The sequence below is a fragment of the Drosophila bipectinata genome, chromosome 3R, assembly GCF_030179905.1.
Source record: "Drosophila bipectinata strain 14024-0381.07 chromosome 3R, DbipHiC1v2, whole genome shotgun sequence".
NCBI classification, from domain to species: Eukaryota; Metazoa; Arthropoda; class Insecta; order Diptera; family Drosophilidae; genus Drosophila; species Drosophila bipectinata.
Genome location: NC_091739.1, coordinates 17,155,424 through 17,171,446, shown reverse-complemented (window position 1 = coordinate 17,171,446; position 16,023 = coordinate 17,155,424). Strand labels below are relative to the sequence as shown.

Here is a 16,023-nt window from a genome sequence, read left to right as displayed (position 1 = left end):
TTTATAAAAAAACATTTTCAAATTGTTTAAGCTTTAAAGTCCAACTCACTGTTGGTTTCTTTTGTGCGTTGCTTGGCATTCACAAATCAAGGCAGTATGTACTTTAAGATTATTTTTTCATGCAAATGTGAATGGAAAACTTTGAAAACTTTACACTAAATGACGAGCCGAGGCAGGGGAACATAATAAATGTAATTTCGAAATTTTCCGTTTCCTACTCCCTTGTTGCGTTTGGCAATTGTGCCTGGCATAAGAAAATGAGCAAAGTAACCTCATTTTGGTGCCTTGTCTCCATTTTCTTTCACTGTTGCCTGCCTTGGCTTCTTTTTTTTGTAACTCGCCCAACCCGGAAAGCCCTATACAACTGCAATTTCTGTTGAGGAAACTTTACTGGGAGCAGACAAAGTAAAAAGTTTACTTGTTTTTCCTTTCCTTTGTCTCTATCAAAGTTTTGGTTTAATTCGGCGCAAGTAAAAAGAAACCTTGTATGGTTTCTATTATTAGCAATTCATATACATAACTATTGTATTGGTTTTCCGCATACGGAAAATAAGCTAAGAAGAAAACTTCATTTCCGTGTGTGACGAGGAACACGCACCAAGCGGCTCTCGTTTCGATTTCCGCTTCCGTTGGGCAGACTGACTTGTGCCACTCTTTGCGTGTCGAAAGCGGCACGCATTCATTCACCCATCAATTCCACCCCCCCCCCTCCCCCCCCCCCCCCCCCCCCCCCTCCATTCCATCCTCCTCATTAATAATGTATTTGCGATGGGTTCGGCTTCGCAGTTCGATTGGGTTAGGGGATAAAGAGGGACGATTGGTTATAACCACACTGAAATTGATACACTGGGAAATCAAAATAAATTAAACGACCCTTATTTTTTAATTGAAACAAAAAAAACATGACCATTATCAGTATGCTAATGGTATGCTTAAATTTGAATTAATTAAAATTAATTAATACTCGAGCAGTTGGTAACGTATATGTATATTGAATACGTATATTGAATAATTCTAAAATTTCCATACGGCGCTATTTCCAAAACCTCTCCATAAACATGTTTTGGCTTTTTGCTTATTGGATGAAACCATTGTTTTTTTTTGGATCGAAAATTTGATTGGCTTATTGAACGCACGAGCGATACCACAGACACAAAGGAAAAATTTCATTACGAATTCAGTTTCAATGCTGCCATGGATTTATGGAAACTGTGGATGCAATTGCTATGTGGGTATATATTGGTGAAGTACACAAGGATACGGAAAGGTCAGAAAAGTCGTTGCCATAAATATATTTCAATCGGTCAATGGGCAACAAAGCCTACTCATAATGCGCCATTAAGTGAGGCTTGAAGAAGTTAATCACATGGAAATGCTGGAGATTAGAAATTATGACATTAATTTTTCAGTTTGGCTCGGATCCGGATCCGGATCCGGGGCAGGAGGTCCATTTCTCAATGGGCAAACAAAAGTCAGTTAAGCACAAAATATGGCCAACATTCAAACAGCTGATAAACTCGAAATCTCCACACGAACGAGCAAAGCCCGATGAGGGTTTCCCACCCTGCGGGCGTGGTGTGAGGCGAGTAAGAGGCCCAATGGACTTTGCCTTGAAAAGCGGCAAATCATGCTTAATGTGGCATTTGTATGTTTATTTTTTTATTTTTATATTTTCCTTTTACGCTTTTCTCCGGCGAGAACAAGTCCTGGACTTGAAAGAAATGCCAACGGACGCAGCAACAATAATAGCATAAAAAGGCAGCCAAATAAAATAAAATCAGACAGGATGAGATGAGAGAAAAGAAGAGAAAAGACGAGAAAAGGCCGAAATGAGGTACAAGGCCAATGGCAAGAAGCAAATAAAACCACACAGGCGAGAAAGGACTTCACTAAGCAGCTGCGGTGGCCCAAAAAGAGAGAGGAAAGCTAAGATGATATAAATTTTATTGTCATGTCCAAGTAGATTAAACTAGCTGCATCCTGAGTCCCGGATTCCTTTTCCTCAAATCCTCTAAACGGAGCCCAAAAAAGTAGACTACAAAAAAGGCACAAGAGATTTATGTTCTTATGTGTGGGCTTGTGTGCGTGAGCTTCGTGTGTGGCCAATAAAAGTATATATACAAAATATTTTCCATTTTTTATCTTGAATATTCATTTATACTAGGACGTTAAGTGGGACCCGTGTTTACACCAAAATCTTTCATTATTTTGACGTTCGGCCTTGAATGGTATTGGTGGATAACAATTCACGATTTCAAACGTGGGCTTTCCTTTGTTGTCTATTCGGCGATTCACTTCGACATGACCCGGCACAAATAAATCATGATTTATGCATCTAGGTGTTCTGTCTGACACTTGGGTAACCAAGAAAAAAAAACGCAGGCCCAGCTCATTAAGTTAAACTGTCAAAAATTTACATATTTTTTGGTTTATTTTCAAAAGATTTATTACAACAGCTCCAAGGACTCCAATCGGCTGTGGTTGTTATCCCTCCTTTCGTTTACTGTTTACTGTTTTATTTCTTTTGGTTTGAAAATGTTTTCGTTGTGTTTCGGGGCTGCTTATCCAATTATCAAAACCAGACATTTAATTTTCCCTTTGACTTGTGCTTGTCCCCTCGACAAATTGTTCGTTCAATTAGCTTCCCTTGAAGATGAGCTCTGCACTCAAATATGTACATATACAATTTCCAATTCAATTTAGGTCCGCGTCTCAAGTTTTGGGCCAAAACAATTTATCATAATTTTACAACAAAAATAAGCAGAAAAAACGGAAAAGCCCTTCCAACCGGCCAAGTACCTTTCGGCCATCTGCCGTTGAAGACAAATTGCAGGTAAAAAAATATTCTCTCATACTTGAGTGAACTCGAATTTATACGTTAAGACCCCTATATATACATATTTTTGTTCATTCTTCATGCACAAGTAGCCGGTTTAAAAATACGACTTTACTGTAATATCATTACTTAATTGGATATTTTAAAAGCAAAGGGTTTTGAAATTATTTAATATATTATAAACACCAAAAATAGTAACAAACATTAATTTATCGCACATTAAATAATTATTTCAATCTTATATGTGGACTCACATTCAATGGCAAATGTTACTTATTTAAATGCGAGTTATTTGCCAAGCAATATACATTTTAAGTATACGCCCTGGCAACAGTAGATTAATTGATTGCCAGGGGCAAAATCAAGCTAAATGTCTTACCGATTGATGGACGACTGAGTGAATGGCAGAAGATCTGGGGCTGAGACTTTACTGCCACCGAACACTTTATTAAATTTAGCTTTTAACGCGCTGATAGACAATTAAATTTACTTCGATGGGTGGAGTACTCCCTCAACTTCCCCACTGACAGGTGCCGTGTTGGTTTAGTTCGAGCTAGCTAAGATATGCCGGCTTCCAACTGCTAACCGACTGCCACTGATGGCTCCCATTAAGCCCGTATTCCCCAGACCCGATTCCCGAAGGGCAGTACTACTCCTTTGGGTTTTAATTAAAATGTAATTTACTACCATGTTGAAGTAGGAAGGAGACTACAGTTCAGTTTGCTGCCGTTGCATTTCGAAGGAGGTGAGTGAATTGAGTGACGCACAGAAACTTGGATGGACAGCTGAATAGACTGAAGCTCCCAACGTTGCAAAGTCCTTGTGAGGGAACCCTTTTATGGAGTTGTGTATTACGTATTTTTCCGTAATTGGGAAATTGAATTGTGAAATATTTGGATTAAGTAAAGAAATAGTAATAGCTTTTTACTCAACCACAGCTCTTTATTAAAAAAGTTGTCTACTAGCTTTCTCTGTAGAACAATTGCGCTCTTTGATATTACTTTTCGCCTATATTTAAGTTTTTTAACCATTATTTTTCTGTTGCAAATCTGTTGCCGACAAATGTGGCAAATCGTTTTGGATTTGGTCCAGACAGGGCCAGACATACTTTTAGGCATAAATTTAGCCACTTTGCATTCGAGGCCTTGGGCACTCTTTCCAGCTTAGCGATTTTTTTCTAAGAGTATTTGAGAAATGCCCGAGCATTTGTCCATTTTCGTGCAGTCCTAGCAAAAAAAAAAAAAAACGAAAGCTCACGCAAAAAATCTACAAAAAAAAAAGGGAGAATTTTTTAAAACTTTTCCAAGGCTGACCCTTTTCTGGCATTGGCCTTAGGGATTAACGGAGGGCTGGTGGGTGAAAGCCGTAGAAAAATTGGAGCGTGTTACCCCAACCGTTTTCACAGCGTCTGCCAATTTATTCAAATGCCTTGCAAAGTGCTAAATAAACAGGACTCAGTCCCGGCATGGTCATGTCATTTTTCTTGGTTTTAGCCGGGTGAGAAAAAAAAGCAAAAATTATAGCACACTTATTTGGTGTTAGGCACCACCCTCACATCCACACCCCGCACTCACCTTGTATGGGCACATAAATATTTAGATAAAGGCAGTCCTCTGATTGATTCTGCAGATAGGGCAGCAATCGCTTCAGATACTCCAGCCTGCCCTTGGGCATTTTCTCCAGCGCCGCCGTCTCGTTGTGGATGTCCGGCAATCTTTGCGGGCAGACCGGGCTGAATCTGTAAAATCGAAAAAGATTTCAGTGGCAAACTTGTCAAAAGAGCAACTTTTCCATGAAGGAATTTTGTGTAGGGCTTTGCCTTCAGACTGTCTTTTAAAAAGGTTTCCCCTTCCGCGAAAAAAAAAATGGCGCAAAAAACTTTTTCGGTAAATAGGCTTATTTTTATGCCCGGCCTAGAATGTCGTTATAAATAGATTAATTTGCCAGAATTGTGTAATCTTCGGCGGAGTTCGGGGCAAGAGGTTTGGCTTGATTTGAAGTGACCCGAAGTGAGGGCGAGTCGACGTCAACTTTGTGATTGTCTTTTGGCCATAACAACTTTTTGATTCGAACGCAAAGTTTGCGTTTTAATTTGTTTTCTCGATTTTTCTTTCTTTGGCTCCATCCCTTACTGGCGATTTTCCATTTTTTGGCCAAGGCTTATTTTCGACGCTGGTAAATTGGTTTTCGATTAGGCTCTTATCGTTCAATGTTCCCTCTTGCCAGAAGTCCCCAATGTGTGCACTTCTGCAATTTACCGATTCTACCTCTTATTCAGAACATCCATGCAAATGCCAGGAGCCATCGATATTTCGGCCTTGCTCTCATTTATGATTGGTATTGTACATAGAAAAAAATTAACGTATAAACTTATCTAATATAACAAAAAACTTAAGAAATGAAATTTAACTATTTTATGAAACAATTTTTTGACAAAAATTGTTGTAATGTTAAGGAAGTAAGTAACTCTAAAAAATAACTTTATCTTGAAAATATAAATATGGACAACTTAACTGGAAATAAACTATTTTCAGTGTTCATAGATAACAGACTAGAATTTTGAATTTGGTTTCGACTCTGGCATCTGCTTTGACCTGGCCTTGTTATTATTTGCTTTTAATCTGATTTATAGGTCAGTGAGAGCATCACTTTCTTTTTATTAGTAAGTAGATTGAGACCTGTCGAAAGATTTTCAGATTAACTAAGGGAAGTCTAAAGCCCTAAGCCTAATGAATGAAGCTCAGGTTGGTTTGTTTGGCTAAACGGACATACTGAAAGTCCTTAAAGATGGGGCTTAACTCATTAACTGCCTCAAGTCCCGTCGGCCATCAAATTGTCATAAAGCGAAAATCAATAGGAACATTCAGCAAAGGAATATCCTCCACGCCCCTCCTATCAGTTGGCCATTATGAGGCTTCCTTTTACCCGCAAAATAAAAACCCATGCCGCTGCGAAAATGCATTAACATTAATGACATTGCGAAACGAGAATTTATTTTATTTAATTTCCTTAACTTTATTTCGCTGTTGCCCTTTTATCTTTGTTATTACCGCCGCCGCCACTGCTTTTTGTTTTCCATGGTGGGTATATTTAATTTTTGGTTTTTATGGCATTTCAAACGCCTCGCAGAAAATTGGAAGCTCGTGTGGCCGGGGGGTCGTACTCAGAACTGACCCACAGTGGGTCGCCAGTTTAATGGACGCTTGTGGTGGCCATGCGATTGCCATAATAATCATTAATTTTATGGCAAAACAATAAGGCAGGTAATAAAAGTTTCATTTTCGGGCTTCATTTTGTCCCCGTCGCTCGGCTCCCATTTTTTTTTTTTTTTTTAATGTAGCAGACATGGTGTCAACCTTGGTGCCCTGCAGCCCCAAAATCAGAATCAGAATCTCGAGCAGCTTGGATGAGCAAAAATATTAAAAATAATGAAAGTGAAAAGTTTTTATAGCCACTGCTGCTCTGCCATAGTTGGCAGGGTTTCCAGCAGGTGGAAGCTCTGGTTTTTTGCAATGCCGGCGTCCCACCGCTCCATTTTCTGGTGCGAGAGGGTCATAAAAGCCACATTTTGCCTTTTTAATGTTGCCCCCATGGCAAACGAATGGTGTACACTTCTCAAGTGGCAAGCGATCTTGTTTATGCCACTTTGCAACCGCTGAACTTTTGCAGATAAGGCTACCGGATAGGTGGCACGAACGGAGGTGGAGCTGGGTTTATAAAGCGGGTGCGGCAATTAAGGCCAGGGGGAGCTCTTCTCGCCATCGATGCAGCATTTGCAAATGGCCTGATACTTAAAACTTGATAATTACTTGTAGATTTTCCAAACATCTGTGGGAAGAGTGCTTGAGTATACTTTTAAAATTATTCATACCTCTAACAATGCTAAATTTCTCAAATATTTGGCCATTACCTACTAACTGAAATGAGATTGCATCTCTCAAATATACGTTGCATTCATTGGAGACTGTTTGCCGCAAACAGATATCTGAGAATTTAGAGCAAATAATTCGAAGAAGGCTGACCCTGACCCTCTGGCCAGACATTCTGCTCAACAGCCAAAGCACGCGGTCCAAAGCAAACAATGCTGGATACCGCTCCCCCTTTCATATTCCCAGAATACATGCACTTCGGAATTTACAAACAAAACATAAACCAGAGCTGGCCTGAAATGTTCTCGAGTTTTGTGTACATTTGAGTGGAAGGCCAGGCGGCTAATCTGCATGCAGGGTAGGGACTCGACGGCAGGCAAAGCCGCACGGGGTCATGGTCGAGGGTTTTAAGGGAGTTGGGGGTTGAAGACCATCCTGAACGTGGGCCATTCAACGCTTTGCGGTAAATAAATGATAGCCAGGACAGCAGTCTTTCCATGATCTGTTGGTGCTTTTGGTTTAAATACATCAAACAAAAATATAATCTTGGCCAAGCAGAAATGTACACGCATATACACAGTAACAAATCGTATACCACCAAAGTGCTTTAAATAATTTAAAAAAAAAGTCTACAAATTCCATTTTTTTTCTGTGTAATACTGAATAATGAGAGAAAGAGACCAACGGATCGCATAAAATTATACGCGACATTGCGGCCACGTCAAGTAAAATAGATTAATTTTACCTGTGGCCAACGGGCCAGAAGGTTGTCGTCCCCATCCCGCCGTCCCTTCACGCAAATTAGATTGGCAGGCGACAGAGACACACGGCCCTCAACCGGAGCCCCCCTTAAGCCACCGCACCCCCTATTCTTCCCCTTCGGGCGTAAAGCTTTCTTGCCGCAGTCAAATTAAATAAAATCCAATTTAAAATGAATTTTCGCAGTTTCATTTAAAACGGGCAACAGTTTGTAGCGCCCGCCATCGAGTCAGTCGGCAATTTATGCGGCACACGACTCTGGCAAGGGACGGGCCCGGTCCTGGCCTGATGTCCTCGGGCTGCCACGCCCCCACCTTGAACCACCTTCAACCCGCTGCTGCCCCATCCCGAGCGACGCCTTGCGGTTACCACTTGCTCTCAAGCCTCAAATTGGAATTAACGTTTTTAATGATGGCAGAGAGCCTTTAGCTTCTGTTTGTCGGAGCGAAAGAGATGCCTCTCAACCGCTGTTGCACGCACATTCTGAAGGTCTTTGCCTCCATTCATTAATGCGCTTTTTTATTAGGAAAATCGTTAACTTGAGTTTCCCACTTAGCGTTTGCGCCGAGCTTTTACTTTCTTCTTTATTAAAAACTTTGGCGTCATGCATAAAACTCGGCAGTTTATTGCGATTTTTACACTTCGTTTATGAGCCAGAACCAAGGGCTTGGTCAGAACGAGGACGGCGACGAAGACCGGAGTGGAACAGAGGTGGGAGGTGCTGAGTCCCTTACAAACAGGTTGGCTCGGTCCCGCTGTCGTAGCCACTAATCCGCTTGTTTTTCATAATCCTTACGCCACAGGCAATAGCCAGGACCAATGTGCAGCGTTGGAAAAAAAGAAACCAAAAACAAAAACACCAAAAGTGCAAAGTGGCTGACGGAATTTATTTCATTTTTATTAAAGACGCCGAAGCTCAACTCTCGCCGTAGGTGGGGAAAATGGGAAATGCGTGGATGAGGTTTTCGCGGGTAGTTGGATGGTTGGGTGGGTGCTGTTCGGTGGCTGGGTGGTGGGGTAATGGGGTGGTTGGTGGTGACACGCGTGGCTTGTCAAAGCCATGAACAGCTGCTGCCTTTGGCGGGCTAGGAATATGTGTGGACATAATTTCCTTTTTTTTGCTCTCATCCATTTTTTGCGGTTGCGAGAAATTATTTTTGCAATGGGGTCCATGAATGTGGAGGCATAACTTGCGGTTGAAAGGTATGCGTAAAGTTGAGTTTTTGTTGTAGTGGAAATTCATGATAAACTTTGGTTCAAAGGCCAGAATATGACAGGTGAATACGACTGGATAGTGGTAAGGTCAAACAGTTCTATCAACAAATGCCCAACCCCTTTTAGGCTGGTATTCTCAAAGGAAAATTATTTACAAAAATAGTTGGAAAATATTTGAGATTATTACATTTTTTAAAACTATTTGCAAGGGTTAAGCTTTAAATATGTAATTGGTGAATTCTCTCTCCTTCAAATAAGTAAGCCTAGAACGATCTGAAGTTACTTATTTTATAAATGTATTTTATATACTGGCTTAATATGTAATTGGTTTCCTTGTAGGAATCCCAAACCAACATAAAAGGGGCTGCGAATTGTGGCCTGACTTTGAAAACCAAGGGAAATCAAAGCGAAAATATCTAAGCAAGACCACGAAGTATTTCAAATGTTTTCCCCCAACAACAACCTCGGTTGTATCCATTTCGCTGCGAAATCAGGCTAATGATCCATTGTACAAACGCCAAAAACTGTCTGAGGACAACTTTATTACGCTGACGTGCTGAAAAATCTCTTGAACATTACTCAAGGCGTTTTATTGGCTCCTTTCTGGCCGGCCCCCTGCTGTCAACAAGACGTCCGGACAAATAAAGCCGCTCGCTCACCTTTTGGCCCGAAGCGAAGATGATGCCGCAGAAGAAGAACTGTCCGACTTGAATTACCCAAAAATTGGCGGGCAACTGCGAGAACGCGAGAATCATCAGGCCGCAGCTGGCCGCAGGTGGTGTTCTTTGTTAAACTTGAAAAATTATACTTTATTTGCCTGGCTCCGTTGTGCCCTGTACTGATTTCGCGGCCCTTTTTCATCAGTATCGTCAAGTAGCAGGTTTGGTAAAAAGGGGGAAAACCGGAAAAACTTCTGCCGACCGACGATGGCATTTCCATTTTCCGTGCCCTTTTTTATAACAATGGTAAACAAGGGAACCGAGAACCGGGAGCCGGGAACCAGGAACCAGGTCGGAATATCTCTGGGCATCTTTGTGAATAATGATTTGCCACTTGGGAGCATTTGTAAATTAGATGCCGCTGTGTAGCTTCAGCCGATTTCCCACCGCGCAGTTGGCTGCCGGCGACGCCGTAAATATTTAATTTGCAAGATATTTCAAGCGGAAGTCGGCCGACTGGGCTGACCTTTGACTTACATTTTTTCCCCTTATTTTCAGAAGCCATTAGCATTATGTCCATTGTTGTCGCTGCTTCAGCAAGGGTTGTAGCCTTTTCCATTATTTTCACCCAGCACCACTCGGCCCTCAACATTTTGGACTACCGCCTGCGCACTTGACTCAATAATGAGACAGTTAATTGAGGTGACAATTGTTGGCCAGTCTCTCGAGACTCAGGACTCGGTCCTCGAGTTATGGCATTTTGATCATTTTATGCACTCGAAAGGCAACTCAAGTTCAACCCTTTGTTAGAAATGATTTAACGCATTTGGATGGACATTTGCCGCTGGACACTGTCCTCCCTGGCTTCTTAGAAAATTTATGAAATTAGTAAGACGAGGGTTCGTGTTACCCCTGATGGGATTTACCAAACGACAAAGACGCCTACTTTTGTCATTTTAAGTGGGGAGTTTTCTTGAAGTGGGTTACGAGATTGCTTTTCAATAATGTAGTTTGAAGGGTAACTTCTTTGCTATGAATAATAAAACCACTCCAGGCAAATTATAATTTCAAAAAGTAGCATTTCCAGTAACTTAAAGTCTGTAGCGGAAAGAAAGTAACAAAGTCAATGTGCTATATAACGTTCTTGGATTTATTTTCGGCTTCAAAAGGAAATTAGTTTCAATTTGAGCTGTAGAGGCCGTCACGCTGGTAACGGGTGGTAATACTCCCCGGTAAATTATAGCAAGTTAACTCACCTGTCGGCCTTTTTGACACCGGACCACATGGCCGCCGAAACGGGGGGCATGAAGCGCAGATTGCCCACGGGCGGGGAGGCATAGGGAATGCCCCGATAGGCCTCCACGGGGTCCAAGTGGCGTCCATCTAATTGCACAATTATTCCCGAAATGGCCCCGTTGCGTGTGTGGATAATCCGGGAGGAGAGTTGGGCGGGTAATTGATCGTGGTTCGGGTTGCTGGTGGGTCTGCCACTGCGACCGCCACTCGAGCTCGGGGATGAGGACGAGGAGGAACTGCTGGAGGACGACGCACCAGATGAACCCGACGAGGAAGAGGAGGTGAGAGACAGCGAGGGCACAGAGCTGGAAGTAGCGCTACTGGATCCGATCAGGACTAGCCCGCCGGTGCTGGTGGCAGGATTGGATCCAGGGCTTCGTTGCGACGTGCTCACATTGCCACTGTTGCTGCTGTAGCTTATTCCAGCGGCTGAGCAGCTAGAAATGCCCAGGATTAGCAGCATCACCAAGGTTCTCCCTGTCATTGTCCATGTCCGTAGCCTGGTCCTGGTGGGTGGCGCTTTTCGCCTCGTTCTCGTTTTTGCTGGCGGGAGTTGTCGCTTCGGGAACAGCAACATAACCATTATTAATATTGGTCAAAATGGCCACGTCGAAATGCTGTCGTTGTTTTCTACTTTTTTTTGTGTTTTTTTGGATAAGTTGTACCCTGGCTTGTATTTTATTTTCTTTCGTCGGTGTCCTTGTTGTATAATTGACCACAAGATAGCTGTTTGTGGCGTGGCCGGCTTTTCTCTTCGTTTGTTTCAGAAGGGATTTTTTCCTCTTGTTTGCAATTTTTTTAACAATATCCTTCAGCAGCGATAAGTTCAGTTTTTGCGGTGAAAATGGCAGTTTAAATTAACTGAAAAGAAAAATATGGTAAGTCTTTAATTTTGTCTTTTAAGAATATAAAAAATATTCCATGCAAGTTCTTTAATAAATCTTTTTAAACTACCAACTAACTTTCTTAACAAACTAGATAGTTTTTAAAATTTAAGGTAAGATTGGTCATATTACATATATGTATTTCGAAGGACCCTGAATTAATCTTTAACTATCGATTTTCGTTTACTTTTTATTGTCATCAAAATTCAAGTCATGAATTATTTATTCAGCACGTCTATAGATTATTCCGCCACTTTATGAAATTAAATTTTTCCCTTTCCCAGCTAAGATCCAAATTCTATCATGCCATTGTTGTGCCATTCTTCATTCGGCCTCTCCAGCCAACTCTCTTCAGCCAATTCCGCCAAGAGTGTGCCTTGGAGCGTTTCATTCGGCCTTCAGTGCCATTTTTGTAGTCTAAAGGCGCTTTCCTTCGAAAAGTGAAAAAGTGAAAAGGGTAGTGGCACGAGATATCCTCCATTTGCCCCTTTTTCAACTTGTTTTTGGTATGTTTGCCAGCTGAAGCATCACCTTGTTTGCACTTGCTGTAGTGTCCTTGCCCTTGTTGTTGGCGACAACAAAGGACAAAGGATCGGAGTGGGCAGTGGGACGTCGGCGGTGACTGGGACAGTTGGCATTTTGCATATGCCAGACATGTCAGTCTGGAAGGCAGGCAGGCAAAGCCGAGACTCCGGGTAACATGAGCAGAATGCCTACGAAGGATGACAAGAAGAAAGGGCGGCAGGATGGAGCAGCAATTGCGACTGGTGACACTGGGTCATTGGATCAACAATTTGAAGAAGATAGTTGAAGTGTAGAAGAGGTAAAAGTGGATTTTTGATATGAGGAGGCATTAATGGAGTTATTTTAAACGTATTTATCTAAATATATTGAAAAGATACATGAACTTAGTAAGACATTCAAAGTAACCCCGTATTTTTTCTCTTGAGCCTTTTCTGATTTCTTTTTCCAATTTTATTTTCGAGAAAGACAACATACGTTTTATAAAATTTGACATTTGGAAGTATCCCAATTGAACTGCACTTCAATATTGCCTGTTGTTCAAGGATTAACCCGCACTCTGTCTGTTATCCTTTGCTCCTAGAAGCTTTTGTCTTGAGAAAGACTCTCAAAAGTCCTATAAGCCCCACAGACTGTCCCATCCCGTATACGTGGTGTATTTTTTTTTTGTCGTGTGAGTATGGAAGAAATTTTTATTCAGCCCGCACTTACTTATTCCTTGCGTTGGTCCTGCTCCTGTCTCCGACTCTAGTGCAGGTGCTAAGCCCTTCTGTCGTGCATGTGCGTTGCCAATGTCCTTGCTCCTGCTCCTGCCGCTGCTTTTGCTCCTTATTTTTTTAAGTCCTCCTGCTGGTGCACCTTGTTGAGAATCTCTTCACGTACTGCTCGCTCAGCCGCGTCGTCTGCTGGTGCTGCGTTTTCTGAATGCCGGCACGCTACAATTGTCATGCAAGCGGACATTCTCCACGGAGACGTTCACGTACTCAGCGATGAGCAGGATTCCAAGGATACTGCGTCTGCCGGTTGCTGCTGCTCGAGTGGTTGTCCTTCCATGGCTGTTGCTGCAATTGGTTCAAAGAAGGTGGCATGCTTTTTATTAGAATCTCTACTCGCTTAGGCGCCACTTAAACTAGGCTTAATAATTAACCCGACACGCGCCATTTGAATGTGTATCTAGAGCGGTAAACAATTTATCTTTACCATCTAGACTCTTGCTCCCAGAGGAAGGTTTTTATGATTTGACAGCGAATTCAAATACTCTACGTAAGGCTATTTAAATAAATACAAGAAATCTGTAAAATCGCATACTTTCTCAAAAAAATTAACCACAAAAGTAGGAGTAGAAAAACTTACTTTACATTAAATAAACCTAGTCCCCATTTGATAGACTCTATTCTATTGTAAAGTGTTAAATAAATCAGTGACTTGAAAGTGGTGGGAAATTTTAATTATATGATGCCCTCAAGTGTAAGTTAATTATTATGCAGATCATTAGCAAAGTAATTAGGGCCGGATGCCTTCGTCTGTTCCCTGCATAATCTTCGGTTCACTAGTAGAATTAATTCTATTCGGCGGAATTGAGTTATTATCACATTCCATCAAGGCATGCCAGTGGCGGGTGGTGCCCCAGTGGTGGCTTCCCAGTGATTTCAATTTATTACGTAAAATTTAAGTAAATTTCCGCACATAATTTTCCCCCGGCGGCAACGGCATAGTTGAGTCACAAAGTAAGTAAACACAGGCAGAGTCTGGAGAGAGTTTAGAGTGTGACTTCCTTAGTTTGTTCAGCAAATAACATCATCAAGTTGTCCGCAGCAGTAGTCACTCTAATATATACCCTTTTCCCCCATCTTGCCTGTAAACATTGTAAATCATACGCACTGTTGCACCGACTCTTTGTTTTATTTTGCCATCGTAAATGAGTTAGAAGCCAGTCATCCTGTGGTGTGTGTTCCCCCAGTATTTAAACAGCGTGACAAATATTTAAAGATTCACTTACTTCTTGGCCAACATCTGGTGTCCGCCCTAAAGTTTACTTATTGTTGTTAATACTTCAACTTTTTTCTGGACATTTTCAGAAAGTATTGAAACGAGCTTGCTCAAGATTTTTCTTGCGCTTTCTGTGAGATACTGAACACCCAATAACGCTTCCTTATTACATGACAGGAAAAACATCTCCAACTTTGCTCTTCCTCCACCCAAAAAAAAAAATTTCTTAGCAAACTTTGGGCAGAAAACAAAAAGTTGTCAAAAAGTTGAAATTTTTATACAACTTGTATATTCGCCAGTATTTGAAATGACTTTATTCACATTTGCAATTTGTATCCCGGCTCTCGGAAAGATAATTGGATTCGAGAGTGTTTTCATGTTGTTTGCCTAATTTAATTGCAAATAAACGAAACGAAATTCCAGTTTGTGAAATACTTTTGCTTTAATTAAAAATCAAAACGCGATAAGCGGCCCAGGGAATTGCCAAGCAAAAGCGTTTTATCATGGAGAGGTCGAGAAATTATATCCTCGCCAAAGAAGCCAGTCTCTTGACTTTGCAACTGGCCGCAATTTCCGCCTTGCCGCTACTTTTTTTTTGTGTTCCTTGTGCCATAAATTCAGCGCCAGCTAGACGGAGCATCCGTATCCGCATCCGCACTCGCAGCCTCAGTTATTTTGCGAAGGCACTCACACAAGGAAAGATACAGCTACACAGACAGCTCGGCAGTCGCGTCCGAGGGTCATTAATTTGTCTTCTGAGGTCCTGGCGCGGGTGGAGAGCCTGTAGGGCGACGCAGCGACGAGGGGCGGGTCATTTTGAACGGAAAGAAGTCCTTGCCTCCATGGCATTAAACTGCTTAAGTAGCACAACTAAATTAAGAATTGTGGGCCAAGCAATTAGAAAGAGGCAGCCGGGAGGCCGGATAGACAATGAGCAATAAAGTTCAAAGTTAGGTCAATCCTTAGGTGTAATGGATATTTGTTTGCTCAGATTTAACTGAGGTCGATTTCTGTTCTCGAAAAACTCATAAGACGATTAATCTGAATAAGTCCTTTCTACAAATCCATTAATGCATAAAAGAATGAGGCATAAGTAACCAAAGAACGCAGTGTTCGTTACAGAGTTGATATACTATCATCTTTTAATGCTGAAATGGTGTATCATTAAGGTTATAAACAACACCCAGGTTTCATTGGGAAAATTTTGAATAAACAATAAATAGCATACTTCGGGCTGAGACGAAGTTTATATACCCTTGTAGTTAAGGGCCAGATAATTTCTTAGATAACATTGGATGGGATACAAAAACTGCAACAACCAAAGTAACAACAACCAAAACTTACAATTACAACAAAAAAAGCAAACAAGAAATATACATAAAACAAATAACAATTATAATATTTAATAATTTTTATGATTTTTCAGGCTTGCTTAAGTGCAACCCATGAGAATCGAGGAGGAGGGTATTTTTCTTTAAAAAAAATTTATTGAATAGTTACCAAATTAAAGCTTCATAAGGAATGTTATCATGCCCAAAAAAACGGTACAATTTAACTTTTCATTACTCTTTGACTTCTAGGTGCCTTCTCGAAACATGAGGGTTCAATTTTCAGATTTACAATTTAGAAACTAACATGTTTTCCTTTAGAAATATAGAAGAACTAGGTTTTTTTTACAAGCTTTTTAGGATTCTAAACCTTGGCAATTTTATGAAGGCTTATATAGTACAGTTATTTATCAAAGATAACTTATTGTTTATATTTGTTTATATTATTTTTATTTACTTATTAACTTTTAATTATTCGGTTAGCTGATATAGCTTAGTATAGTTTATAGCTGATATATAGCTTATAGCTTATAGGATTTAGTCGTATATTGGCTATATTTTCAGCGATTCGCATCTGATTCAAGCGGAGTACCTTAACCGATTTCTGGATCAATTTTGCACCATTTTGCATAAAAATGCTGAGACGAAATATTTTTTTAATTTTTT

General features: G+C 41.0%; 1 protein-coding gene across 1 annotated transcript in view; it reads right to left on the bottom strand.

The window, feature by feature from the left end:
* Nlg3 (Neuroligin 3) overlaps positions 1 to 16,023 on the bottom strand; it is a 135,582-nt gene that overhangs the window by 19,331 nt on the left and 100,228 nt on the right. Inside the window, exons 4-6 of the mRNA XM_070281742.1 lie at positions 12,752 to 13,101; positions 10,595 to 11,495; positions 4,411 to 4,574 (exon numbers count right to left, since the gene is read on the bottom strand). Of these exons, the coding sequence (XP_070137843.1) occupies positions 4,411 to 4,574; positions 10,595 to 11,217 (787 nt within the window). The 5' untranslated portion in view covers positions 11,218 to 11,495; positions 12,752 to 13,101. The remainder of the gene's footprint in view (positions 1 to 4,410; positions 4,575 to 10,594; positions 11,496 to 12,751; positions 13,102 to 16,023) is intronic.